General features: G+C 46.3%; 1 protein-coding gene across 12 annotated transcripts in view; it reads left to right on the top strand.

The window, feature by feature from the left end:
- Positions 1-27,110, top strand: part of KCNMA1 (potassium calcium-activated channel subfamily M alpha 1) — a 1,925,602-nt gene that overhangs the window by 954,612 nt on the left and 943,880 nt on the right. For all 12 annotated transcript variants that reach the window (XM_069610985.1, XM_069610992.1, XM_069610991.1 and 9 more), the window contains exons 4-5: positions 4,461-4,554; positions 24,233-24,344. In XM_069610985.1, coding sequence (XP_069467086.1) covers positions 4,461-4,554; positions 24,233-24,344 — 206 coding nt within the window. The remainder of the gene's footprint in view (positions 1-4,460; positions 4,555-24,232; positions 24,345-27,110) is intronic.

Below are 27,110 nucleotides of genomic sequence, written 5' to 3'. Positions count from 1 at the left end.
CCCCCTACCCCCTATAAGGAGAACTCAACATAAGCGTACACATCCGGTTATCCGTTTCGGGAACACACATATGATACATAGAATATATGCAATACTTTTTTTATTTTTTTATTTATTTGCCTTTATCAATTCTATGATTTTTCAAAGGTTTTGGTGGTGTTCATCCAATATTTCTTTCTTTCTTTCTTTCTTTCTTTCTTTCTTTCTTTCTTTCTTTCTTTCTTTCTTTCTTTCTTTCTTTCTTTCTTTCTTTCTTTCTTTCTTTCTTTCTTTCTTTCTTTCTTTCTTCAGTTTCTCTGTTTTAGTTTCTCTGTGTTAAGTCCATTGCTGTAGACATTGCGCCTGTTTAGTAAGCCAAACTCACTGTGGGTTGGTCCATCGCTTATTTAGCGCATTCGTCCAAGGCGGCCCTTAGGATTTTTGCCGTCACTAGGGACCATGAAGTCTTTGAACCACTCATTAGACGTCTCCACCACACTTCTTCTTCAAACAGGCAGAGTGGTTTGATTAAAGGTCCAAGGAACGCTCTTCTCCATTTAATAGTCTTTGTGCAGTTTAGCAGAAGATGCTTCAGTGACTCCTTTTCTGATGTAATTTTGCACAGGCGACAATGGTTTGTCGTAGAAAGCCCCCTGACGGCCCGAACTTCGTTAGTTGGCAATAAGTTCAGCCTTGCTCTTAGGAAAGTTAGGCACAGCACTCAGTCCGGAAACCTTTTTACGATTTCAGTCGTGGAATGCAGTTTTTTCGAATGAGGAGGTAGATGCAATACTTTTAGATTTTTTGGGCATAACGGATATCGATAATCACTGCGGAGATAGGACATCGCCATCCCCCAATCATGATGGAACTTAACATTCGCCCCCTGGATACTAAAAGTCAAGACGTATGTGATTTTATATTAGCAGCTATCCTAGTTGTGACCAGGAACTGGAAAAATAAAGCACCCCCCACGCAACAGGAATGGTTAGCAAATAGTGAATTTTAAATCACATTTCCTCTATCTATGGATTAATAACTACGTAAACATAAAAAACGGACAAAGAACCTTTCTTAGGAATGAGGAATAACACGCTGCAAGCTTTATAACAAATACTTTGCTTCAACGGAATGTGGGTGATGAGAGATGTACAGAGGGGAATTGAGTGCAGGGGTCAAAGGAGCAGAAAACCAGGCTACCCACACCAATGCATGCCACACGTATTCATTTAATTGTTTGCGCAAATTAACCATATTCGCAAGTAACGGCTGAACCCCTCCGACGCGCCCACAAACAAAGCAGGAAACTGCCAAATCAGCTACCTTTGCATGCTCCCCCGGTCGCGAAAACACGCATCCTTCAAATAGTGCATGGGGGCCCCCGTAAGCAGTAATGCCGACTCAGGGAGCCTGCACAGAGTCCCCCATAACTGTATCCGGCCCCGTGAAAAACATGCATATGAAAAGTTTTAACTTGGCAATAACTCAGGAAAAGTGCATGCGAACCCACGTAAAATGTTCCTGCAGCCCGCTACACAGTTTACGTGCACCCCTATGTTACATCGGAACCCCGATTGAGTACACGCACCCCGAAATCCAACATGCAATCACACCTGCATGGTGAAAATCCTATGCACAATTGTACTTGCGCCAGCCTTCGGGTGGCGAATCCTATGAAGGACTTGCGTGGGCATTTCCCAGCCGAGACCTGCAGGCCGTCCCTTGGCACATCCACTTCTTCGCAAGTAAGTCCCCAATTCTGGTGTTCTGCCCCCTTTTCAGCCCTTTGTGCAGGCCATGCACACCCTCTGCTCGGAATCTCGCACACGGCCCTCGTTGGCTCACACGGGCGTGTCAGGCCAGTGCGAAATCCATGCAAGTCCAGGAAAAGTGCAGCATATTCGATTCAATTAATTGACAGAGTTACGCACAGAGATTGGGCACAGATTGCCCGCAGTAGTCTACTTTTTGCTCAATAAATTCCCTGAATCAGCCCCACATAGTTTAGCTCAGTGGCAAAGCGCTTGTCTTGGAAGCAAGATGACACAAACCAACATAGGTTTGAATCCCGGGTACGCGCTTATAAACCTTTTCGGTATTACCCGCGTTATAAAAAAACAATTATAATTACATGTCTATTAGCCTCCCTTAACTTATGAAGACTATCAATGTTGCCAAATATAGGCTCGTCTGAGCCGCCAACAGCTATTTCCTTGTCTAAATGTTGGATTAAGACACATTATTTTTGTTAAAAAACTCATTTTTATTGATTAGCGAAGTTTATTGTGAACATATAACATTTATTTGTTGAGTAGAAGACACCATTGGAATTTTGCTTTTGAATCAATTATAATAAACACTTTACACGTTTTAAGCACTAAATGATTTAATCTTGATGTAATTCTTGGAATGACATTGAGGTTTAGCCCGTCAAGAGAGCCTGGGCATCTCCTCGTTATTCGATGAGCTCTCCTTAAGAATTTTGACTTGACATCTAACCAATTCTTCAAATTTCTACAGTTGAGAGACTTTATTTCCGAAGTTGTGGGCTGTGAAGCACTCCCTGGTAGCACTGAGTTCTTTTCTATACTTGCAGTCACAATTTTGTTTTTTTTTTTTAGAATCTTCATTTTTTAACCCCATTCTGATGACAATACCGAAATTTTGTATGAATGGTTGCATTGGAAAAGAAAGGAAAAGTCTGAAAAATGGGGTAAGGTGAAAAGAGAGGATAAGTGGGGTGGAACTCCTGTAAACATTTTTTTTTTAAAACTCCTACTTCTTTAGCTCATTTTTTAGGGAGTCATAAAATGTGAAATTTTGCATTGTGACAGTACAGCCTTTTAGAAAAAGTCTTTCAGGCAGCAGGAGCACTATCTGAATGATATTGGCGCGATCTGAACGACACCTGGCCTAGTAGGATCGCTGTCTGTCTTCCCTCTGTTCCCCCTCCCTTGCCTCGTCGCGCCTTGAAACACCTGTGTATAGGCGCGTTATAAATGCCATATCATATCATATCATATATCTATTCTATTAGCTTGTTGCCCTCTGAATATTTAGAAGATGATGCAGATATTGGTAGGTGGCAGACCTTTATGTTTAAGGGAGAAGTGAAGGTATAGGTAAGTCCGTGGCTGCGCACTACTTGGCAAGAAATGAGGAATGCCGCGCAAAGGTTCTACCAGTCTCTTTTTTGGTGGGGAGGAAAGACAGCTTGAAAGCAAGACCACACAGTGCTGGGGTGTTGCTAGGTCTGGAAAAGATCAGGGACTAAGATAATGCAGGGACTGGTGGGATTCGGGGCTAGCTATAGCCTTTTGGTTGTAGTCCCTGAGCTTCTATCTGGGGCTACATCCAAAAGACCCGGGGCTATATCCCCCTAAGCCCCCCCCAGCAACGCCTCTGACACAGAGCAACATAGGTTCAAATCCTGCTCCTGTGCTTAGAAACCACTCGCTGGTAATAAGTGTGTTATAAATGAACAATAAATAAAAGAAATACTACTATGCTCCTGTACTTCGGTACTTCCTCAACTGAGGGTGGAATTGCTCCTTGTGTTGGGATATGGGGACCAAACTTGTGCATATGATTGTGGAATGTCGCGCCCACCCTGCGGGTGTACTGGATTCAAATCTTGGTGAAGTTGTCTCTGTTAGTTGCGTCAACCCTTCACACTTCATTGGAAGGGATTGTGTGTTTGGAATGACACAAGTTGGCTCCAGATGAAGGGTATGGATTCTTATTTAAAGAATGTGTGATCTGTGATTAGCAATACTTCCATTAGAGGTCGGCTGGTTTTCAAAGTGTATTCAGATTTTCTTTATGTGCAAAATAATTCTCATACCCCAAGGTAAGTCTAAGCACTTGGAGAGCCAATAGTGGCTCGTTTTATACCCATGTAGCATAAGTACAACACGCCTTTCGTAGTTTTGGTAAAAAAACGAATTCTACCCATGACCTTGTGGGCCACAGCCTTCTTGTTTGTTGATACATATACGTGATACTGGGATGTCATAATATGATTAATATTTTGCGGACAACCAAAGGGCTGAAAAAGTGGGGGGCCACTGGGGCCTCCCAATCTGTAAAGGTTCAAAAACGCAGGGGCAAACAAAGGGAGGTATACCAGTTGCCCCAAAAGAGGGAATGGTAGGCTGAAAAACATCAGGTGAGATGATCGTGGTTAGTGTATGCATTTTGTAAACATGTATTGTGCACTTTTGATATCTAGTTTTCTTATATGAACTGATGTACATTGATAAAATAGAAGAAAGCTCTTCATGTGGCGACGGCTGAGGCAGTCGTGAGTTGGCTGTAACGAGCATGCCTCTCAAATGCCAGGCTTGATTGTGACAGGCAAGGGGATACTGCATGTACTTGACGCTGCCATCAAAGAGCGCGCGACTCTACATTTGCGCGGCGCGCCTCAATCACAGTGCATTCGCTTCATGACTCTCCCTGTCTCTCATTCTCTCCGATAGCCCCATTGAATCCTGTCAGAATTTCTACAAAGACTTCACGCTACAGATAGACATGGCTTTCAACATTTTCTTTCTGCTCTACTTCGGCTTGCGGGTAAGTACTGCAGTACTTGGCAATGTTACTTGAAAAGGGCCTGGTTGCGATTTGTTGTTGGGAGTGAAGGGATTCTGATGGCAACACAAGGATGTGACCAAGCCTGGTGGATAGTCAGTTCCTTGAGGGTAACTGCTCACCCGTAGAATATGCAAGTGGCTGGGGGGAAAGAGGGGCCCGATCTCTGCATTTTATTTGCTGTGACTGAACACATGTCCACACCCTTTGCCAGCTATGTCTGTGCTTCCATGTTATGGTATCCTCCCTCATGGTTGCGAGATGAAAATGCAGAATTTATTTTTGAAACACCATATTAAAAATCAAGCCCTTTCCATTCAAGTTCTGGTCACTAATGCTGGTTTCAGGTCCTAGGAACCTTTCATACTTTTCCAGAGAGTCATCCGAGAAAGTTTGAGGTCACCGAGGGGAATACCGGAGGGCTTGGAGAGGCAAACACCACAGGACCCGGTAACATGCTTTTGCACTGGAAATCGAAAAAGGTTCTGAACCATTCTTAGGGCCAGGAGCCATGGGGAGGTGTGACAGAGCAGCAGTGAGGTGTGAGAGAGCAGCAATCCATTGAGAGGATGTGTGGGGGAAAGACTCTGGTTCAACCCCACAAAAGTGACACACGGATATTCTTTGCCTCTGAACCTTTTGATCAATTACTGTTTTGGTCATTGACTGATGAATATTTGCGGGTCAATTCTAGGGAAGTTCACGGAGCCTTAGTGTTCACTGAGCAGCAGCGGGAGACTTAGAATTGGAAAATCAAGGTTGGTACCACAGCAATATTAAACATCTGCCTAGGGGGGCCATGAGCAGAGGCACTCAATTGCCACAATCAATACCACCAAGTGCCTATTATCTGTGGGGATATGGGAAGTAAAGTGTCAATTTGTCTAGGACATCAACAATCTTGGCACCTGGTCCTGGGGCCATTCATATATTATCTCCCTCACTTCTGAAAGGAAGGAACACATGAACCGAGAGAAGAGGGACCAATTGTATTTGCCAAAAAAAATTAGGAAAGTGATTTCCTTCCATAGGATCAAAATGAGCAAAGCAGACCATTTTAAACTTATGTGTGAAATGAATGCGCCTTGAGTTATCCTTTTCCCTTTTTGACTTCATCTGTTTTCCTATCAATGCCTGAAACACCGGGTACAATCGCAAAATCGGGGCTGAAGGTAAACAGTAGTGTGTCTGCTTGTAATACATTTGGGGGCCTTCTACTGGAGAGGTAGACATGAGCCAAGAAAAGAGAAAGGACAGTCCAAATCGCATCCCTGTATACTTGAAATGTTTGTTTAGTCATTTAAGCATTGCTCCTATTTTCCTGATTTCCCAAATTTCTTGGAATCTTGCCTGTGCAACCAGTGACAGGAAACCTCACTTTTACAAAACGATCAGAACCAAATATCCTAGATGGCGGTGGTGGCAGTAGGGGACTGGCAAGCGGGCGCGGAGGTTTAGTTTCCTACACTCCCCATCCTTTCAGCAATAGCATCTATGCCGCTCTGGCTGAGTTGGACTTCCCAGTGGACGAACCTTCGTAAGATGCTCATCGCGTTGCCACTGTTAGATGGAACTGCACAGAAACTTCCTAAAACATATAAATATGTATGCATTTTTGGGGAAATATTTCTGAAGTTCCATCCAAGGAGTCCAAACTTTGCATTTCCCATTCAAAGACCCATGGGTAATTTTGACTCACAGCTACAGCAAAAACCACCCGATTGATTTGCACGAAACTTGTGCAGGAAGCTGGCACCTGGGCACATGTGCATGCTTTCCTTAGTTACAATCTACCCAGCCGTTTTCTGACTAACAAACACCAGAAAAAGTGATCCCAAAAACATATGGTTATGTTGTGTTTTGGGTCCAAAACAAGGGCCCAATCGGTACTTTATCTGGGATGAGTTCACTGTGGACCAATAGAAAGGTTCTGCCCATTTCTACAGTTCAGCCATTCGCATACGGGTCTTTTATGCACAACACACGCACTCAGAAAGAAGAAGCAAGGACATTTAAAAGGACAGAATGCAGAGGATGTCTTACCCAAATGTGAGGTTGCAGAAAATGAAAGAGAGAGCGACAAAGAGAGAGCGAGAGAGAGAAAGAGAGAGAGAGAGGGAGAGAGAGAGAGAGAGAGAGAGAGAGAAGGGTTTGGAAAGGAGCATCTAAATATTGGCGAATGCTCTGATTACTTATCGATAATCTCCATCACTCCCAGTCCTACTCCTCCTCGTCACAGTATTACCTCATGAGGCCCCTGCCTCCAACACAGGACCTTCTTTTATTACTAGTATCCCTTATAACTCCTCCCCTCTAACCATGTCACCCAGTTTACATAACCAAACCGGAGCATGGGACCTTCCCCACAGGGAGGGAGAGGAGGGTCGTAAGTACTGTGACGAGTAAGAGTGAGACTAGGAGTAATGAAGATTACTGGTAAGTAATCAGAGGATTACCTCCACGTCCACTCTTCCTCATGCCAGTAATTACCTCACAAGGTATACCATAGCAGCAACGGGGAAAAGGTCCCAATGAGACACAGCCAAAAACAGTGCAGAAAAACACACCATTAATAACTCTAAATTCACATGCCCACTGACAAAACCACAACCCCGAAGGAACCAGCCCCCGAGTGGGAGACATTCAACCAATAGTGGTTGATGAAAGTGCTTTGATCTGCCCAGGTGGCAGCGCTACAAATAGAAACCCCCCTTGCATCGGCCCAGGAAGCTGCTAAACCCCTGGTGGACCGCCCCTGAATGTGCGCAGGAACAGGCAGGCCAGGAGCCACATAGGCCATGGAGACCACAACATGGATCCACTGGCTATTGGAAACCACTGAGGCCTTGAGGCCAGCACCAGTCTGGCCAAAAGTAACCAGTAGACTATCAGATTGGCAGAGAGGGGCAGTCCTAGCCAAATACCCCAACAATGCCTGCCGCACATCAATGGTATGCCAGGCCGCCTCCTCTGGCGTTTGCGGATCCTGAAAAAAAGGCAGGGAGAACCAGATCCTGAGAGGTGTGAAACCGAGACACAACTTTAGGGAGGAATTTCGGATCACACCTCAACACCACAGTGTCTGTTAGCACCCTCAGGAAAGGGGGGTGTCATAATAGAGTGCCAATCTCCCCAAGCCTACGGGCAGAAGTGATGGTGATAAGAAAAGCAGTCTTCAGAGTAAGATGTTTAATGTCAAACTCCGAAATGGGCTCAAAAGGAGGCCCTTGAAGGAACCTCAAGACAAGAGGGAGATCCCAATGGGGAAGCCCTTTATAAGTACAAGGACGGGAAGAAAAAGACCCTGAAGCAACTTCCCCACTAACACCTCCCCATCTAGGTGACCATCAGAGTCCTCAAAGAGGAATTTTATGGAGGCCCATTGGGAGCGAAGCATCGAAACCGCCAGGCCTTTGTCAAACCCCTCCTGGAGGAATTGGAGAATGGTGGGCAGACCAGAACTCAGGGGAGGGATCCCAGACCACCCACACCAGTCCCGGAAATGGTCCCAATGACTGCCTTATGCCTTCAGAGTAGAGGGTCAATGAGCATTCATGATAGACTCTAACACATACACGAAAACCCCTGAGACATCAACCTAGACTGTGAAATAGCCACACTGCCCATTGAATCTGTCAGACTCCAAACCCCAGACCCCCTTGCAGGGGACATGGCCACTTCGGAACCAGCCAAGGCTCCTGGGACTGAAGCTCCAACAGAGAGTGGAACCAACTCTGGTGGGGCCAGAAAGGATCAACCAACAACACAGTCGACCTAGGCACTCTGATGCGCTAAACCACCGGGAAGAAGGGGAAGAGGCGGTAATGCATAAAGGAGAACCTGAGGCCACTGCACCGAGTGGGTGTCCACCCCCAAACCCCTCAGCCTGAAACCATGCGCAGGAAAGGGGAACCCTTGCCAAGGCCAGAGAAGAAAACAGATCTGGAACGAGAGCCCCTAATCTGACACATATCTCTGCAAAACCCTGGTCCAATACAACCAGTTCCGCAGAGGAGGGAAACCGGCCTCTGAGAAGATCCGCTCGAACATTGGCCACCCCCCTGACATGTGAGGCCACCAGGAACACCAGATGAGATTCTCCCCATTAACCTATCTGAGCAGCCAGAGCATTCAAGGAGTGGCCGGAACCCCCCCTGGCGGTTGACATATGCCAAGGCCGTTGTATTGTCCGTCCGGATCAAAACTGCCCGGCCCTCCAGAAACTCTGCTCTCTCCAATTAGAGGACCGATGGCTCTCCCCCGGATCCCACAACCCCTGGGCCGAGAGAATCCCCAAGGTTGCCCCAAACCTCTTCCGCTGGCGTCTGGAGTAAGAGTGGTCACAGGAGGAAGGACCAGGGAAACCCCCACCCGGAGATTCGGAACCCCTAACCACCACAGCAGGGAAACCCTCAGAGCCAGGGACACCAGGATCAAGGCCTCATAAGCCTGAGATGTCGGTTGCCAGTCGGATAAGATACCAGAGGACGCAAATGGGGATCTGCCCAAGGAACCAGAAACATGCAAGATGCCATGTGCCCCTGCAACTTGAGAAATAGGCGAGCCGAGACATACTGCCTCATGAAAATCCTGCCCAGAAGAGCCAGCAAGCGATGGAATCTCTCCTGGGACAGAAATACCCTCCCGATCCTGATGCAAATCTGAGCCCCAATGAAAACTAGATGCTGAGAGTGCTCCAGCTGAGACTTCTGCCAGTTTATCAGAAACCCCCAATCCCACAATTCCTGGCAGACCAACTGCAGCTGAGTCAGGACTGTCCACCGGCGGGCTGCCTTGACCAACCAATCTTCCAGGTAGGGAAAAATCTGAATACCCCTCAGGTGCAAATGCGCCACCAGTGGAGCCACCAGCTTGGTGAACACTCTGGGGGCTGAACGCAACCCAAACTGCAGCACTCAGAACTGAAAGTTTTGGGACCCCACTGCAAACTTCATGTGACAGGGGTGGAGAGCCACATGGTAATATAAATCCTGGAGATCCAGAGATGCCATCCAGGCCCCCTGTACAACATCAAGAGAATGGGGGTCATTATGATCTGGCGTTAAGGAGACCGGTGCTGGTAATTCCTTACCGCCATATTCCAAGGTCCCTTTGTGGGGACCGTAAGGAACATGTGGTCTGACCACACGTCCCTTACGGGTCCCGCTAAGGGACCAGGGTGCTAATAACGGGCTCGCGGGGGGCTCAATGGGGACTTACCGGTCCCTCCAGGGTCGGACTACACCGGTAAATCCCCATTGAACAACACCGGTGCCGGACCCGTTATTGGTGGCAGTCAATGTGCAAATAGCGCCATGACTACCACCAATCTCGGAATGAGGCCCGATGTTCTGCAAAGTGTCCATCTTGAAGCGTTCCTACCGGACAAAGCAGTTCAGTGCCTTGTGGTCCGAAATCAAGCAATACTTCCCTGAAGGTTTGGGGACCAGGAACACAAGCGAGTAGAAACCCTGTCCTTCGAAACAGGAAAGGGACGGGCATGACAGCCCCCTTCAGCAACAATTTGGATAGAGCGGTTTCTATGGCCAACCTCTTGGTTCGTGACCTGGGAACCACAGTCCGAACCATGCCAGCCTGGACAGAAGGAGACAGGAAGTTCACTAGATAACCTCTCCGGATGGTGTCCAGAACCCAGGAATCCGAGCACCACCTGTCCCATACTGTAAAAAACTGACAGAGATGCCCGCCCACCGGCCTGTCCAAACCGTCAGGATTTCTGTACTGGACCAGGACGTGAAGAGCATGGAGGACCCTCCCTTGATCTTCAAAAAGATCGAGAGGAAAGGCCAGGAAAGGACCTTCCGGTCACAGAGGTAGACTTCTTGGTCATTGAGGAAGGCTTGCACTGCAACTTGTCTGCGTGCTTGTCATCCCTAAACACTTTATGCACTTTATCTTCAAGAGAGTCACCAAAAGGTTTCGACCCATCAAAAGGAATTTTTAGGACAGCCACCTTCTGAAAACCTTCCGTTTTCCAATCCCGCAGATGCACGGATGAACATGCCACCGTGCCGATACACCAGCCCCCATGGCCATGGCCAAGCCACACACCCCATCAAAAGCCAGATCGGACAAACGTTCAACTTGTCCCTGCATCTCGGATAATAACGGAGCACAATCAGAACTGCCACCCACAGCCTTTTTCAATTTTCTAAAACCACTGAATACAGTCTCTGCTGTGTAGGAACTATAAATATTTGCCCTGAGTGCAAGATGTGCCCCAGCATGAACCTTTTTCAGGCTGGAATTAACCCTATGGTCCACCGGATCCTGGATAGCTGCCTCCTCGGCTGACATAGAGCGCTGACTCACCAGGCTGGAGAGGGTATCATCCAGCTCAACTGGATCTGACAGCAAAGTCTCACCCCCTTTCAACAGGTAGAGTTTGGCCATAAAGCGGGGCATCATAATATTTTCTGTATCACGCTATTCCTGAAGGATTTTATCCTGGATATCCAAAACCGACGGAAACCCCATCCTTGGGATATGCCTATACTGGCAAATAGTAGGGTCAGCCCCCTCCACCTGATGCAGGGGCTCTGAGAACCCCATGCAGTCCCAAACGTGAGCAAGCACCTCCTCCACTCCTTCCCTGTCCAGATATTTCCCTTCTGCATCAGCCGATGAGGAACAGGAAGAAGCCGAGGCGTCAGAGCCAGAAGATGAGGATGAAGAGGAGGACAGACGCCGTCGCTTTTGGCCATGCGCGTGGCAGTGTTTCCCTCCGGCATGATGCTTTAGCAGGCTCTTCAATTCCTTCCTGGTCAAGGTAAAACGTTTTGACTTCTTCTTCCTCCTCCTGTGTGGTTCAGGGGAAGAGGAAGATGACAGAATAAGGTGCATGAGCTTTTCAGAATGTTTACCCATGGTGTGCAAAGACAAAAACAGCACACACCCTTGTCAACTACATGTTCAAAACTGTAGGCCAGGAGAACTCCCACCAATGGCAAAGTTTAAACAATCTATCATCATGGGCCCCGTTCCATAACCCATTGAGAGCATAGCATGCACTGCCAGAGGCAGAGCCCACCCACCCCCGTAGAGGAACGTTATAAGTACAAGGACGTCGGGAAACAACTTCAGAAGGAGCCGGTGTAGCCGCGAATCAAAGCTCGGTCCCACCGGCAAGAGAAGAACATTTTAAAAATGCAGAGAACCCCATGTGCTTGTTGTTACTGGTGGACCCATGTTCTACCTGTTGAGCTATTGGGACCCCCCCACCTCCTTACCGTACCCCGGACCCTACTTGACCTGGGTCGTAATGCCCACGCTCCGGTCCGGAGCCCAGCAAAGAACCAAGCGAGGCAATCCTGCTCAACTGGGACCCCAAGCCCTGCAGGGGGCCCAGAAGCAGCGTCACACCTGAGGGAGCCAAAGGCCCCGCCACACAGCCCCACCAGGGGGCCAGCCATCGTTGTTCCCCGGAGCCCCGCACCGGGAGTAGTCCAACCTGTTGGAGGCAGGAAAAATTAAACTGGGTGACGTGGTTGGTAGGCAGGGGTTATAGGGAATAATAGAAATAAAAGAAGGCCATGTGTCGGAGGCAGGGGCCTTATGAGGTAAGTACTGGGACGAGGAAGAGTGGACGTAGAGGTAATGGGGAAGAGAACTGGCTGGAAAGCGTATTTGAAATGGGGGAGTAACCTTGGGTTGTAAGAGGAAATGGAAGATTGACAGGGAAAGCAATGAAACGGTAGATCGTACTTTGTGGTGCAATAAGGGAACGGATGAAGCAAAGGGATTTGGATGAAAAGATGAGTCATGCAAAATGATATAATGCTTGGGGAAGGGATTGGATAGAAAGGTAAATGGAGTAAAAAGATAAAAGGTGTGTTCTAAAGGGGGGGTTGGATGGAAAGATGAATATTATAGGGTCGTGATAGGGTCGTGATAGCGACGCCACGGTTGTCGTTGAGTTGACTCCACATAGCATGAGTGTTTTTACAGATGTTAAGTACCAATCTTCATGAAACCTTTCCAAAAATAGAATACAGCCAACTAACAGTTTTTTTGAAAACTTTCATGAACGTCTGCCAAAACGTTTGTTTCCCATTCATTTCTCCTCCGATGCAAAGGTCTTCCTGAACTGCTTGACAGATGTGCGCCAGTTGTTCACGAGGAGCAGGCTTCTGGGGCAGAGGCATAGTTTCGGAGGTTTGGTGCAAATCTGTACAGCAGCTTGTTTTAACTATGGCCAAAAATAGGCCGAACATAGTTATTCAGATGCTGATTGGGCAATTTCACTTAAGGGCCAGCAATAGGTCTCGGGTGGGCTAGCTGGAAAACTGTGAAACCTATGCTTTTGACCCTGGGAAGTTTCTCCAACTGGCCACCATCATTGCCACAGACTGTTTGCGGGGTCATTTGGACTCTCTAGGGTGTGTAGAGGGTCCCAGAGTGTCAACGAATGAAAACAAATGCATTTTATCCTGTTGTATTCACTATATTCCACCATTTTCCACCCCCTGTGGACTGGGTGGTCCCCCAAAGTGTTTAAACCCTGCTCACGCTCAGTACAACCTGAGCTGCAGAAAAGACACACAAGGCCAGTGGTAGCCATAGACTTGACCTGGTAAACTGGCCACTGGGTATGTGGAATTGCCACTCTGGGTTTCTTATCAGGTCTTTGGGGTGAGTGCTAACCAGCAGACACATGAGGGCCCCAGCAAGGTCCTGGATATGGATGAAGGCCATGCCAACTTTGGGGGCCTTATAGGTGCAAGGGCAAGAGACATGGGCAATGCCCATTGGCATTTTTGGGTAGTTTGGTGGTGGTCAGGGTATAACTAAAGGGCATGTCCTTGGAAAGGTGACCACTCAACATGTATTGCTCAGGGCATTGTCTTGGGCCATTCCCTGGGCGCCCCCAAGTGCTTACCCTTGCCCCTTACTCTTACCCAATCGCCATTGAGTCCACTGGGTACTTTGTCCTACCCGGCTTGGACCCATTTCGAACGGTGTCCAGTCATAATATCGAATACAAAATTTCGAATGTCAAAAATGTCGAATCAAAAATGTCGAAAAAAAAAATGTCGAATTATTTTTTTTTCAATATTTTTTTTTTGGGCTCTAGTTTATATTAAAAAAATAGGTAAAAACAAAAAAAAAACGTCATAAATTCGACATTATTTTTTTCGACATTTTTTTTCGACTTTTTGACTTTCGAAATTTTTGATTTCGAAATTATGTCTATAAACCATTTCGAACACTGTGTGACCGGTGGCCATGCCATGTCACAGGCTTCACAAAGACCACACATTGTGACCCTCTGCAGCCTTCACCGTACCAAGTGGTTGGTTAGGCTGGGGAAATATCTCTGGCATATAGTTATGCCCAGTGGAAAGTCTATCTACAACCTCACTTAGTGGACAGTTTGCCTAGGAAATGGCCTTCAGCAATGCCCTATGCCCCTCCTTAATACTCCAAGTGTCCACAGCCCAGGGCCAAGTGGGCACTTTTCATGTGAAGTGGTCTTTGGCCATGTCCTGGACCCTGCCAAGTCACCTACCATGGACCCTGGTTGTGGCACTGACTGGCCAAGTCCCAATCACCTCCAATATACCGTATCTGACCAGTGGGCATGGTCTTTAGTGCAGCCTATGGGCATGGTCTTCATTAATGCCCAGTGCCACTTTTCCCGGGGCATGTGAGCCATGCCAGCGGTACCTCAAAGCCACCTGATGTGACCACCGGGCATGGGCTGTGTTCATGATCTGTGGCCACTGCTTCTGGCCATTCCTCTGCCACCCCGAGGCCTGGCATGTGCCATTTAGCCATGCCATGGACACTTGAAGACACGCAAAGTGTCTACTGGGCTTGGCTCTGGTCATACTCAGTGGCAACCTGCGTAGCACCCATCATTGGGCTTCACCGCTGCCATTCAGTGTGAGGTGAATGAACAATTTAGTTGTGGATACTATGGAGAAGCATGTGCTGCTGCGCCACCCTACCCTCTTCTAGATGGCTGGACAAGATGACAGTAAAAGGAGGGCATAGTGACTGGGTCAGTGCACACAAAAGACATTAGTGGCTCAGCTGGCTGGGATACCCAATAAGTTGAGGCTTAACCTCCAGTTTGTGAGCACAGTACTAGGACTTTGACAGTGGCCCCACTAGTCAGTAGAACCAAAAATACTGAGGATGAATAAAAAGCGATTTACTTTTGCAATATGCTCAACCACCATGGTCAGAGTTAATGTCCTTTGCCCATGTCGTTCAATCCGCATGACTGTAGATGACTTGTACACACATCTTCATCATCTGAGCAATCTGGTGAGTGGTCTTGCGAGCGATGGGCCTGTTATTTTATTCACTCCCACCATAGTCTTAGGCAATACGATGCTCATTCCTTTTTATGAAAGTACCTCTCTCACGTATGTCATTGTGGCATCTCCTGTGGTCTGAGACAGCACCCTGATTAGTGCTAAAAACCCATGGGGCAGCTTAGACTTTACACAACTAATTTAACAAGGTGCAGGGAGCTACATTGACTGCTTGCCAAGCCAGAATTGCAGCTGCTCATTGTCACTGCCCAGTTGGCATGTGTTGCAAGCATAAACTTCAACCATCTGGCCTGAAGAGGGCCCACTGAATTCTCATAAAGAAAGCCAAACTGGGGGAGGAGTCTGCCCTACATCCTCCTGTTTTTCCACTCTCAAAAAGGTTGCCTTGGCCCCACCTGAACTTCTATCAGTAGTTGTGGAGAATGAGTGTGCAGTGTCTGATAACCACATAGCAGTGGTGCAGTCCTGCACTGGGTTGTAGATCCCTGTCCTCTGGCTCTCTTCTTGTGCCACCCAGACTTTTAAATATCTCTTTACTGTCTCCATACACACATTTAGCACGGCCTCTTGTGAATGACACACCCCAGTATTTTGCTCATCCTCAAGCACGTGCTGTTTGAAATTTTAATGATATGATATGGCATTTATAACGCGCCTATACACAAGTGTTCCACCGTGACACTAAACTGTGGGTCAATAAAAGATGCCAGGAGATACTTGTCATTCCTCCCAACAATGTGTGGATCCTGGCGGAAGATTGAGAGTGAATTTGTTGCCAGTGGCCCTGCTTCTGCATCATAAAACGGCTCATGTTCATGTATTATGTTGCAAAGTCCTAACGCCAACAGATGCACCATTGGCAGCACCTCACTGAGTGATGCACCATACAGTTCAACCCACTGAGTGGCCTCTTCCAATGCCTGCAGTAAATGACAAACCCTGTCCAACCTTTGCCGCTGTGTAGGTGTTAAGTAGACAACTCTCTATGGCAGCTGCCTATGGCTATCGCAGTAGTCGGTCACTTTCAGACTCCAGAATATGAAGTGTTCAATTCCACCAAATTGCCATCGCAGTTTTAGCTGATTTTAATTGAGCTCCCAAAATGATCCATACCTAAAATTGCACCTATTGGTTAGTGCTGTTTTTTTAATATGGTCACCGTATGATGGAGGACCTGGAAGAAGATGGTTGGTTTTGCCTATTCCCAAGGAAGCTATAATGTTAGATCTATTGTTAGCTGCCACAAAGCCCACGTGCAAACCCATTGGCCAGTGTGCGGTGACCTTCTTTGCTTTCTCACAGGGATCCAGTCCCCTGTGGGACCTGCTGTCAAGTGCTTCCATACACAATGTGGCCTGCTGGTGAATGACATTTAGCATTTGCTGTTCTGGAATTGCTGACAAAAGGTACGGGGAAGGTGACCAAGTGTTTCTGATGGCCTTTGCTTCGCCAACTGGTTCACGTGTCCATTGTCAATTGGACTCCCCCCACCCACTCAGTGGCCCTGCGCCATTTCCAATGCTTCCAAAACACACATAAAGACACATGGTACTGAAGTTCGTGTGAAGTAGTGCCGACCAGCGGGAATCAACAAGGCTGTGTAGTAATCCAAATCTCTGGTTTTATACAAAGGAATAAGGTAACAAATATTTTGCCAACATTACACCAAGGTTGTCATTAAATAGACAGACATTTTCTGTCTTTTGTGATATTTTGTGGCTCGCTCTAAAGTGTCGGCAACAGTGGACTGGAACATTGTAGGGGAAATAAGTTGCCTGTATGCCTTGGGATCTGCAGGCAAAGATGGTGTTCCAACAGGGCTGGTGAAAATCTGTAGATTAGTACAATTCCCTGGTGTAGTGGTTTAAGTCCTGCAGTAGATTCAGACGTGTTAATGTAATTCACCATTTCATTCAATAAATGAATGTGGGGCTCTCAGTGATTTGGCCTTCCCCCATGCCTAATAAATGCATGTGGGCTTCCTAGTGCTTTGGCCTTCACTTACACTCATGGGGTTATCATTGATTTGGCCTTGTCTTACACCTACTAGGTGCAAGTAGGGTTCTCAGTGCTTTAGCTTCTCCTTCACCTACAAAATACACATGGGTTTCTTAGTGATTTGGCCTTCTCCTCCGAAGTACATGTGGAGTTCTCAGGGCTTTGACCCTCTCATCCACCTCTTATGCACCTGGCGCTTTGGCCATCTCTAACACCTGTTAAGTACATGTGTAGCTATTACTGCTTTGTCCTTCTCCTCCCCTAAAAAATGCACCGCAGTGTCCCAGTGCTTTGGTCTTCTTCTCATACTCGTAGGAAATTCATGCGTGGCTCTCAGTAATTTTGCCCCTTCACCTACATAGTGCATGTGGGTTGTATTGCCTTTCCACCCACAGTTCCCTTACTCTAGCTCAGCCCTATTATCAATTTGAGTCCACTGTAACCTACACTATCCTAGCTACAGTCTGCTTCCCTAATAAGTTTGCCACTCCTGCATCTTCAAATTCCAATAATTGACTGTTCCAATGTTCAACTTGGCTGTTTTTATATAGATGCAAGGTCAAACCCAGTAGAATCTCCTATCTCAAACCTCGGAAAAACCCATAAAGTTTGACCTGGTTGAATCCCTGCAAATTCAGGCAATGAGTACACAATGCGTGGTAGTCTCTTCGTGAATGATGTATTTGAGAGAGTTCCCTGTGCTTTGGCTTTCTCCTACTTCTAGTAGGTACCTGTGGGGTTGTCAGAGGGTTGGCCTTCTTCTTCACCTATGAAATGCACATGGGGTTCTCAGTTCCCTGGCCTTCACCGACATTTAGTAAATGCATGTGGGTTCTTACTGCTTTGACCTTTTCCTACTGAATGCACGCGGAGTTCACAGTGCCCTGGCATTCAGCTACATCTAGTAAATACATGTGGGCTCTTCCTGCTTTTATGTTCTCCTACTGAATGTACATGGGGTTCTCAGTGTACTGGCCTTCACCTATATCTAATAAATGCAGATGGGTTCCTACTACTTTGGCCTTCTCCTACATCTAGTAAATAGATGTGAGTTCTTACTGCTTTTGCCTTCTCCTACTGAATGCACGTGGGGTTTTCAGTGCCCTGGCCTTCACCTACATCTAGTAAATGCATGTGAGTTCTTACTGCTTTGGCCTTCTCCTGCTGAATGCACGTGGGGTTCTCAGTGCCCTGGCCGTCACCTACATCTAGTAAATGCTTGTGGTTCTTACTGCTTTGACATTCTCCTACTGAATGCATGCAAGGTTCTCTGTACTTTGGCTTTCTCCTTCACCTACATCTAGTAAATGCGTGTGAGTTCTTACTGCTTTGGCCTTCTCCTACTGAATGCTTGTGGGGTTCTCAGTGCCCTGGCCGTCACCTACATCCAGTAAATGCATGTGGGTTCTTACTGCTTTGGCCTTCTCCTACTGAATGCATGCAAGGTTCTCCGTACTTTGGCTTTCTCCTTAACCTATAGAACACACATGTATTCTTAGCACTGTTGCCTTCTCCTACTGAATGCACGTGTGGTTTTCCATACCTTGGCTTTCTCCTTTACCTATAGAACACAAATGGTTTCTTAGTGCTTTGGCCTTCTACATCTAGCAAAACACTGGGTTAACTTAGCAGAACCAAGTGACGGCCAATTCAAAACAGCTTCTTCTTAATGTTGATAGATGGCCCAACTCAATAAACTTAAATTCCAAAATGTTCTACACTTGGTCTATGGTACACCCCTGACTTGGCAAAGCAGTATTTATATACCACCCCAATGCCGCACCTGCATGATCCTAATACTCCAGTAATGTAGAATAGCTCACAATATCATCTAGCTATACAATACTACATAAATCTTGAAGGCCTGTAAAAAAATGAATTCCATAAAATCTCAGAAAAATAATCTGAGCACGACATTACCCGCGGGGCAGTACTCGATACACACGGTGGGCAAATGACTTCCTAAAGGTATGTTTCCACTTCCCTCTTGGCCTTACCTACAGAAAGTGATAAACCTCTATCAAGTCCAATTTTGCACCAAAAGAAAAATAAATAAGCAGCAGTAACTACAGGTTAAGGGTAACAATCCCTTTTTATAAACCTTGCAGGTGTGAAGTTCAACCCTTTCCTTAGCCACAAGAAATATTGAAACCCAGTGCCTTTCTTTTTGGATCTTCATTAAAGTGTCAACAGGAAGGTTGCTAGGAAGACTGCCTGAACGGAAGATAGCACATGGGCAACGCGCTGGTCTTGGATACAAGTCCACACAGAGCAAGCAACCGAGGTTCGAATACCGAATCCGCGCTTTAGGCGCGACATAAAAAAATCAAATAAATAAATAAAAAATCACGACATGTGGTGAAGTGAAGGTTTATGAAAACCAGCCAACAGAGTAGTTGCAGGGTTTTTGTTAAGCTAGCTAGTTCTTCTGCTCAGAGCGGTAGTCTGACTGAGCAGTCTAGTCTTGCCTCACTCCATTACGGGAGAAGGAGAAGGGTGGCCATGAAATACACACACACAATGGGTCGCAAAGAATATCACAATATACTCTTATTTAAAGCGCTGTTGAAAATATCAGTGCAATACAAATATGTACTTTATGCAAACGGTAAAGTATGTCTAAAAATCCCAACCCACAATTTAAACAAATGTGCATGTTCAGCACAATTTTGCAGTTAAGTAAACTAAGCACTTACAGTTTAGATCATTTTAAAAGTTTGCCCATAGACCTTAAAGGGGCATCTCAGTGGGCAGCTCACAGTTATAGTGAAATCCAGGTAACTGTTTCCAGAGGGGAGCAGCAGAGGAGGCAAACACCAGGCTGAAAAAGATGGGGGACTGCAAAGGAGGGGATTTGGTCCCAGGTTCGACAACTAGCGACCCCTCTGAAGGAAGGATACTCTGCTGATCCACAGGGTTGGAAGCAGTCACAGCTGGTGTAGTGGTACCCGGGAAGAACGGAGCACTAGGTACTGGAGACAGACTCCAGTGAAGAATTTAAGCCCCAAGGACTCCAAAGATGTGGAAATATCTACTGGGCGCTGAAGAAACAGTCCACCGTTCGAGAGTGCATAGATACATGTAGACATCAGGCTTTCTCCAGGTTGCGCTTCCGGGCGCGGACTCCAGAAGAAAGGGTCCAGAAACGCAGGGGATGTCACAGGCTCACCGATCCTAGGCACTCAGGTTTTGCTGCAAGGCCCTTTCCCAAAGCCACCCTGACAGCTTTTCATGACACATAGAAGAAGCAGGATGTCCTCTGGAAAAGATCTAAGGTCTAAAAATCCTATTGGCAGCAAAAAACTATGGAAGGCCTCTAGTGGAGCAAGAGTTGAGGAGACTAGGAGCTTGCCACCATTGATGTGACATCATATGTCGAGGAGAGTGTAACACACATCCCTGCACTATACTCTTAATGCGCAATCTCTGGCCAATGGTGGGAGGAGAGAACATGTAAAAAACTGCAGCTATCCAAGAACCGGCAAATGGTAAAGCAACTTGCAGCTTGAAATGCGAACACAAGTCACCATATGTCTTGTGACAGGCAACAACTGTTTGCTCACTGAAGACAGGCAACAACTGTTTGCTCACTGCCTAATAATGTGCAATCTAACATGGGATACAACTGCCATATCACCCCCAACTAAGCTTAGCACTGAACTCACCCCCTTGTCACAATGATGGACCTGAAAGCCACCAGTGGCCTGATGGAGCACCTCAATCAGAGCACCACACTGACAATGATGCCCTCTGAGGAGAAACTGGCTCCAGCACCCTAAAATGTCATGGAGACAGCGCTATCCGAGGTGTCCCGTGGGCCCTGATGCTGCAGCACGAGAGTGAATGGTTTCTGGGTGTTCTTGCTCCTCATGCCTTCATTAGTTGGACTCTCCTTTGTCTGCTGCAGTCATTTCCATGAGGGCTAACTTAACCTTGAATGCAGAAAGTGTGTACATGTCCCATTCTTAGTACTGGGAACCCATAGCCAAGAGCGTTAAATGCACGCGCTCAGCAGTTGAAGGGTTAAGGCATCTACACCATGCCACATTTAAGCCAGATGTTGCCATTTCATTACAGTCTTTTACCATCAGTAGTAATTCTTATGTCCCTATCAGGGTTTTCCAAGTTCCGGGCCTTGGGGGCTGAAATCCTGACGGGTTTTCAGGATATGATATGATAGGTTATTTATAACGTGCTTAATACCCAGAGGTTTCTAAGCACGGACCCAGGGATCGAACCTGTGTTGCTCCGTGTCATCTTGCTTCCAAGGCGAGCATGTTGCCCCTGAGCTATCCTCCCGAGACGATAGCCCTCATTAATACTAATGAGAGTAAATTTGCATGCATTTAGAATCATTGTATGCAAATTTATCTCATGAATATTAATATGGGGTATCCTGAAAATCTGACATGTTTCCGGCCCTCGAGGACTGGAGTTGGACAACCCTGCATCAAGCTCATCACCCTAACCCAAACCATGATCTCGCTTCAAAAACAAGGGATGCCAAAGGAAGGGGTCGCTGTTCATTGTGCTCCCTACACAGACCCATTCTTTCAGTTTGTGGGAGGTTTCTGAGGCTTGTTATGGAAGTCATGCATTGTGAATGCAACGCTGCGCTTTCACGCTACATTGTACCCCCCCCTCCCTTAGAGTATGCTGAGATTAGATTTCTGGCTTCGGCACATAATCGGCGATACACTGATATGATATATTTTATTTATAGCGCGTCTATACCCAAGTGTTTCAAGGCGCGAAACCACTTGTACCTTTTCTTAGACAACCAATGGCTAGTGCTCCAGCTAGTTCTTATTTTGGGATGCGGTGTACAGGCAAGAGCCCAGCATCTGTTGACACCAAGGCTTCAGTTAAAAAACATTCCTATTGCAAAAGATCTATTCTTTCAATGCATTCTTGCACCAAAATGCAGAGAAAGAACCGTTTTTTTCTGAAAGCAAGCTTTGCCCTAGTGCCAATAACATGCATAATTGCACGTGACATGGTGCAAAGGATTTCTAAGATGGCCCCAAAGGGTTTTGCACTAGGGCAAACTTTGCCCTAGTGCTAATGCCATGCAAAGTTGCACCTTGACTGGTGCGAGGTGTCTGTAATCTGGCCCGAGGAGGACTTTCTTGGCTTTGGGAGCACTTTTTGGTTTTACTCTGGATCCCAAGCACAGTGCAGTGGATCTAACATGGCTTCTGGCCCACGGCATGCTCCTGTTAGAGCGAGAAACCAGAGTTTGCAGCAATTGTGGAGTCCTGGAAGGCGCTTGGGGTTTCATAGACATCATCACTGCAAACTTTTAATGTTAGAAGCAGTCAGATTCTCGTTTACGCAGAGCGCCTTGAAGTGAATTGCACAATTTTCACAAAATAAAACTTAATGACGTCATAATAAGAGCATGCATTTATATAGTATTTTCCCCGCTTCTAAGCAACATCACAAGTGTTTTTACCCAATTTAACGGCATTCAATGCATCATGCAGAAAAGGATGAAGGCCAGCGTCAGCCCTGCTGGGATTCGAACCTGCGGCTGCTGAGACAAACACCAAACTCCTTCAACACCTGTGCGCTGGCCTCAGAAGAAGACTGATCTGAGGCAAAAACACAAGGCATCTGAGGGATGGGCTGCTGCGTTGCTCTTTGCGAGTAGATGCAGCCGGTGCAGTCCCTACGGGGGAAGGGGCAGAATCAAGCTGAGGAGAAATCCTTAGATATATTTGCCAGGGCTCCCGGTCCTACCACAATTTTGGCGGGACGCATTAACCCTGTAGCTGGCTGGCACTTCTGTCAGTCACTGTAACTGTCACTGCAACTTCCTCTGGTGACCCCTCACACGAGGGGGTCACCAGAGGAAGTTACCGTCCCATTGTTTCACCAGGTTGCCCAGGTCGCCGAGGCATCTTTATCCCTCAGCGAACCTGGGATTTCATTAACTATTTCGTGTTTTATAAAAGATGACTTGAAAAGTACTCAATTCAAGCCATCTTTTATAAAGCTTTGCTGACGCACAAAGACGCCTCAGGCTTTGTCCGTCATCAAAGCTTTATAAAAGATGGCTTGAATTGTGCACTTTTCAAGCCATCTTTTATAAACATAGAGCTGTTTAAAAAAGATGGCTTGAAAAGTATGCAAACCTTAAGGTTCGCACACAAATATATAAAAGTTATATATTTGTGTGCTTACCTTACTATGGTTTGTGTACTTTTTAAGCCATCTTGAAGTACACAAAACATAGTAAGGCACGCAAATAAATATATACATGTAAGCATTTATATATTTATGTCCGTACCTTACTATGGTTTGTGTACTTTTCAAGCCATCTTTTATAAACAGATATTTATAAAAGATGGCTTGCATAGTACACAAACTATAGTAAGGTCTGCACACAAATATATACATTCTTAAATGCATTTATATATTTGTTTGCGTACCGTACCTTACTATGATTTGTGTACTTTTTAGGCCACGACAATCCCATAAGCCACGCCCCCAAATGAGGGGCCCCCCTCGAGTTCTTAACCCACTTAAAGCCCTGTGTGGATGCCCTGCAAACTGCACTTACTTTACTTGCTCCTTTACACAGGCGATGAAGCTATAGGTAGTGGCCATGCCATCTGGTAATGAAGGGCGTGCCATCCTCGGGTAACGAACCAGGCCAGGACCAACGTCTAAGGTTAGGGAGTGTTCGTGCTTTATTGCCATTATTATGCTGGGGTGACATCCTTTGTGCTGCAGACCACTATTTTCGGAGTAAAATTCTGTTTGGGATGTCATCCCTAATCTGCAATAACAAATGCAAATGCTAATTTTCGAATGCTTGTTTGGAAATGAGCATGTGTGTCTCGCAGTTGTCCACTAGAGGTCACTGTGTATCTACAATGTCCCGGTTTGGAATCATTATTTCCATTGATTGTACTTTCAGGCTGACATCCCGACCCCTCCTCCATGACCTGCCATACATTTAGGAGTCTCCTTTATCTAAAGTGTCATTATTGCCCCCTTTGTGTCTCAAACAAAACGTGCATGCATATTGCACAGACAGTGAGGGCGCATTCGCACAGCAGCTCTTCTGTCTTCAAGGAAAACGACCTCTCTTCGGCCAACAGTTTCTCACCAGGGGGCCCCCGTGGGGAATTATGATAAAGTCATGTAAGGTGTGTATGTATGCATACATGCACACACGTGGCACTTACGTGACAAAAGCGATAACCGAACACCTTAAAATCACGTAAAACCATCCATGATGTGTGTTCTTTCTTATTAATGCCAACGTTGTTGTGGGGGCTGCGGGTGCAGTGGCTGAGTGCAAGTGACTAAACTGTTGTTTCTCTTTCTTTCCCCATGTGCTCGCCCAGTTTATTGCTGCTAACGACAAGCTCTGGTTCTGGTTGGAAGTGAACTCTGTGGTGGATTTCTTCACTGTGCCCCCCGTGTTCGTCTCAGTGTACTTAAACAGAAGTTGGCTGGGTAAGTAAAGACCTCTTCCGTGATTGGCCTAATCGGGATAAATGTGTGTTAGGGTGTCCTATTGGGAAGCCTTCCCCTCTGAAGGGCTCTACCATTGGCCAATGTAAGGTGTATTGTCATTGGTGGGTGTGACCACAGCTTCCCGCAGCTCTAAATGTTAATGTTGAAGGATATTTATAGCACGCACTATCACCAACGGAGGGCCCCCCTGGCTGAAAACATGTAGCTTCTATTAAGTGAGGATGGAAATAGAATCGGGCTCCTTGCCATGTAACAGCCCCTACAGACGCTTCAAGTAACCTTTGTAAGAATACAAATAAGACAGAAAGAGGACAGGAGTGTATACAGTGCACAGCATTGCCGAGGCTGTCATCCCAATTTTATAAAAGCCATCTAAAAGCAATCATGCCAATATGTTTAAATGGGGGCAGCAGTTATATCACATTGTTAAGTTTAGCCCCACAATGTTCTCGGGCAATGTAAAACAAGCATGCCAGCGTTTTGAACTGGGCACAACCAGCACGGCATTGCTGAGACTGCCATTTCCATTGCACGGGTCAGGAAACTAGCATGAAGATGTCTTTAACTAGGGCAACACTGTTTTGAAACTGGCATCACCCTTTCTGCGAGCAATGTAGAGCCCAGTATGCCAATGTGTTTACCTGGGGCAAAACTTGCATTCCAGTATTGTAGAGATTGGGATCCAAATGATCTGGGGCAAGGTAGAAACCAGCATGGCACCATGTTTCATTGGGTAGCAATGGCAAGACTCGTATAGCAATAGTGTTGAGCCTGGCATCATAGTGTAGAAACCATCACACCAATGTTTTAACCAAGGCAACAATGGCATGGCAATCACATCAGCTGCGCACATAATCAGTGCACCCAAGCACACTATGTTACCCTACTCTCTCGACTGACCTGGGCTAGGGCGTTCAAACTACAAGCGCTTTGAGGTCATACCAATGATATATAGAGCGCTATATAGATGACAAATAACATAACATAACATGTCCCTACAAGTTTCCTGAGCTGTTACATGCACAAGCTTGACAATGTGTGTCATAGTTTCTTGGGGCAATGTAGAAACCAGATGTAAGGAGAAAAGCATGCCACGGCTGATACTTTACTTTCATGACACAGACAATATGTGATATACAAGTGCAAGATAACCTATTGGGACAGTCTGAAATTGTCATGGCAATATGGCAATAGGCATTGGCAATGTGTACACTGACAGGATAGCCCTTTAACTGCACTGTGGCATATCAGAGAGTACAGTGGTGCCTTTGAGAGTCACTGCTGGTACATTGAGGTTCCTATTATCAGCAGCACGGGGGGTTATTTAAGCATCATGTTGATATTATTGACATCACCCTTGATTATTTTATCCACACTGAGATATCATTTGGATGCAACACGACACGTCGTGGATACGCCCTGGAAATTAATTCTAGTTGGATTTTATGTTCTAGCAATTCTGATGGCATCATACTGACCTGCTCAGAAACAGCAAAGTGCCTTAACCTTTTCACTACCCACCCCACTAGGCACTGGATGCTGGGGCTTGAGCTGGGGACAAAAGGCACAGGTATTGCTAGCTCTCACAATGTAGGAAGTGTAAATACATCATGGAAAAACTGTACCCCTTTTTCGGGGTGGGGACAAAAGGCAGAAGGCCTGCTAGCTCCCACAATTTAGAAAGTGTAAATACATCATGGAAAATGTGTACCCCTTTTTCGGGCTGTTGTGTATTTGGAATATTTTATGGGGTGCCCTGTATAAATGCCAGCAAATCTGTTTATATACGAATTGATCGTATTATAATTGACCGATTCACAATTGACCTTCTGTAAAATTGACCGAATTTAAAAGGTCAATAAGTATATATATGCGGGGGGAACCCCCTGCAACCCTGACCCAATCAAAACCCCCCTGCAACCCACCACCAAATCCCCTTAAATTATTATAAACCCAAACCAACCCACTATATATATAATAACTAAACGGTGAATTGTACAGACGTTCAATGAGGACCACTGGAATTCGGTCAATTGTGTCAAAAGGTCAATTATCGGTCAATTGGGGTAATACCGCAAATCCTACAGCTTTATCCACGTTCCTAACAAAATGTATTGTGCAATAAAATGCACCACCTTGATTCCTGATTTCAAAGAAATGCCTGCGAGGAGCACCCGTACCCAAGCCTCCTCTGGGTGGTTCACGCATTCTCACTAGGCTAACTTGAATGCATGCCACCAGTTTAAACATTCCCTACACGCCACAGTGATGCACTGCTTTCTCTAAAGTCAAACAAAGCCATGCAGCTGGCTCCCACGTGGGACGAAAGTGCAGGATGAGTCTATATCTTTCATGACTGATTGAAGGATGCCAATTGGGTGAGGTCCTCTGAGCAGGTGAGTGAGGACAGTTTTGTAGTGACGATCAGAGTGCTTAACCATCTGACGTGTTGTGCAGATTCCGGGTTCAAAGGATACGTTGCCCTCATTTATCCTTGCCCACCAGGCTAGGCAAAGAGGACGCCAAGTTACATTCACAACTTTAATACAATTGATGAGCATTCAAGTATTTGCCAGCATGCCTCTTGTTCACTCTGGTGCTAAAATTCTCTGGCGAAAAGATCAGTAAAAATGAGGCAATATAAGGAATCTGTCTACGTGGCCGAGACTTTAATAAAGCAATATGCCCCAAGCGGCGGGAGGCATTACCAGAGTCAGTAATGTCCCCGCCGCGAGGGGCATATAG

This window comes from Ambystoma mexicanum, chromosome 8 (assembly GCF_040938575.1).
Source record: "Ambystoma mexicanum isolate Mex_15411 chromosome 8, UKY_AmexF1_1, whole genome shotgun sequence".
In the NCBI taxonomy this organism is placed as follows: Eukaryota; Metazoa; Chordata; class Amphibia; order Caudata; family Ambystomatidae; genus Ambystoma; species Ambystoma mexicanum.
The sequence above is the reverse complement of the archived record's forward strand: the minus strand, read 5'-3'. Positions and strand labels throughout refer to the sequence as shown.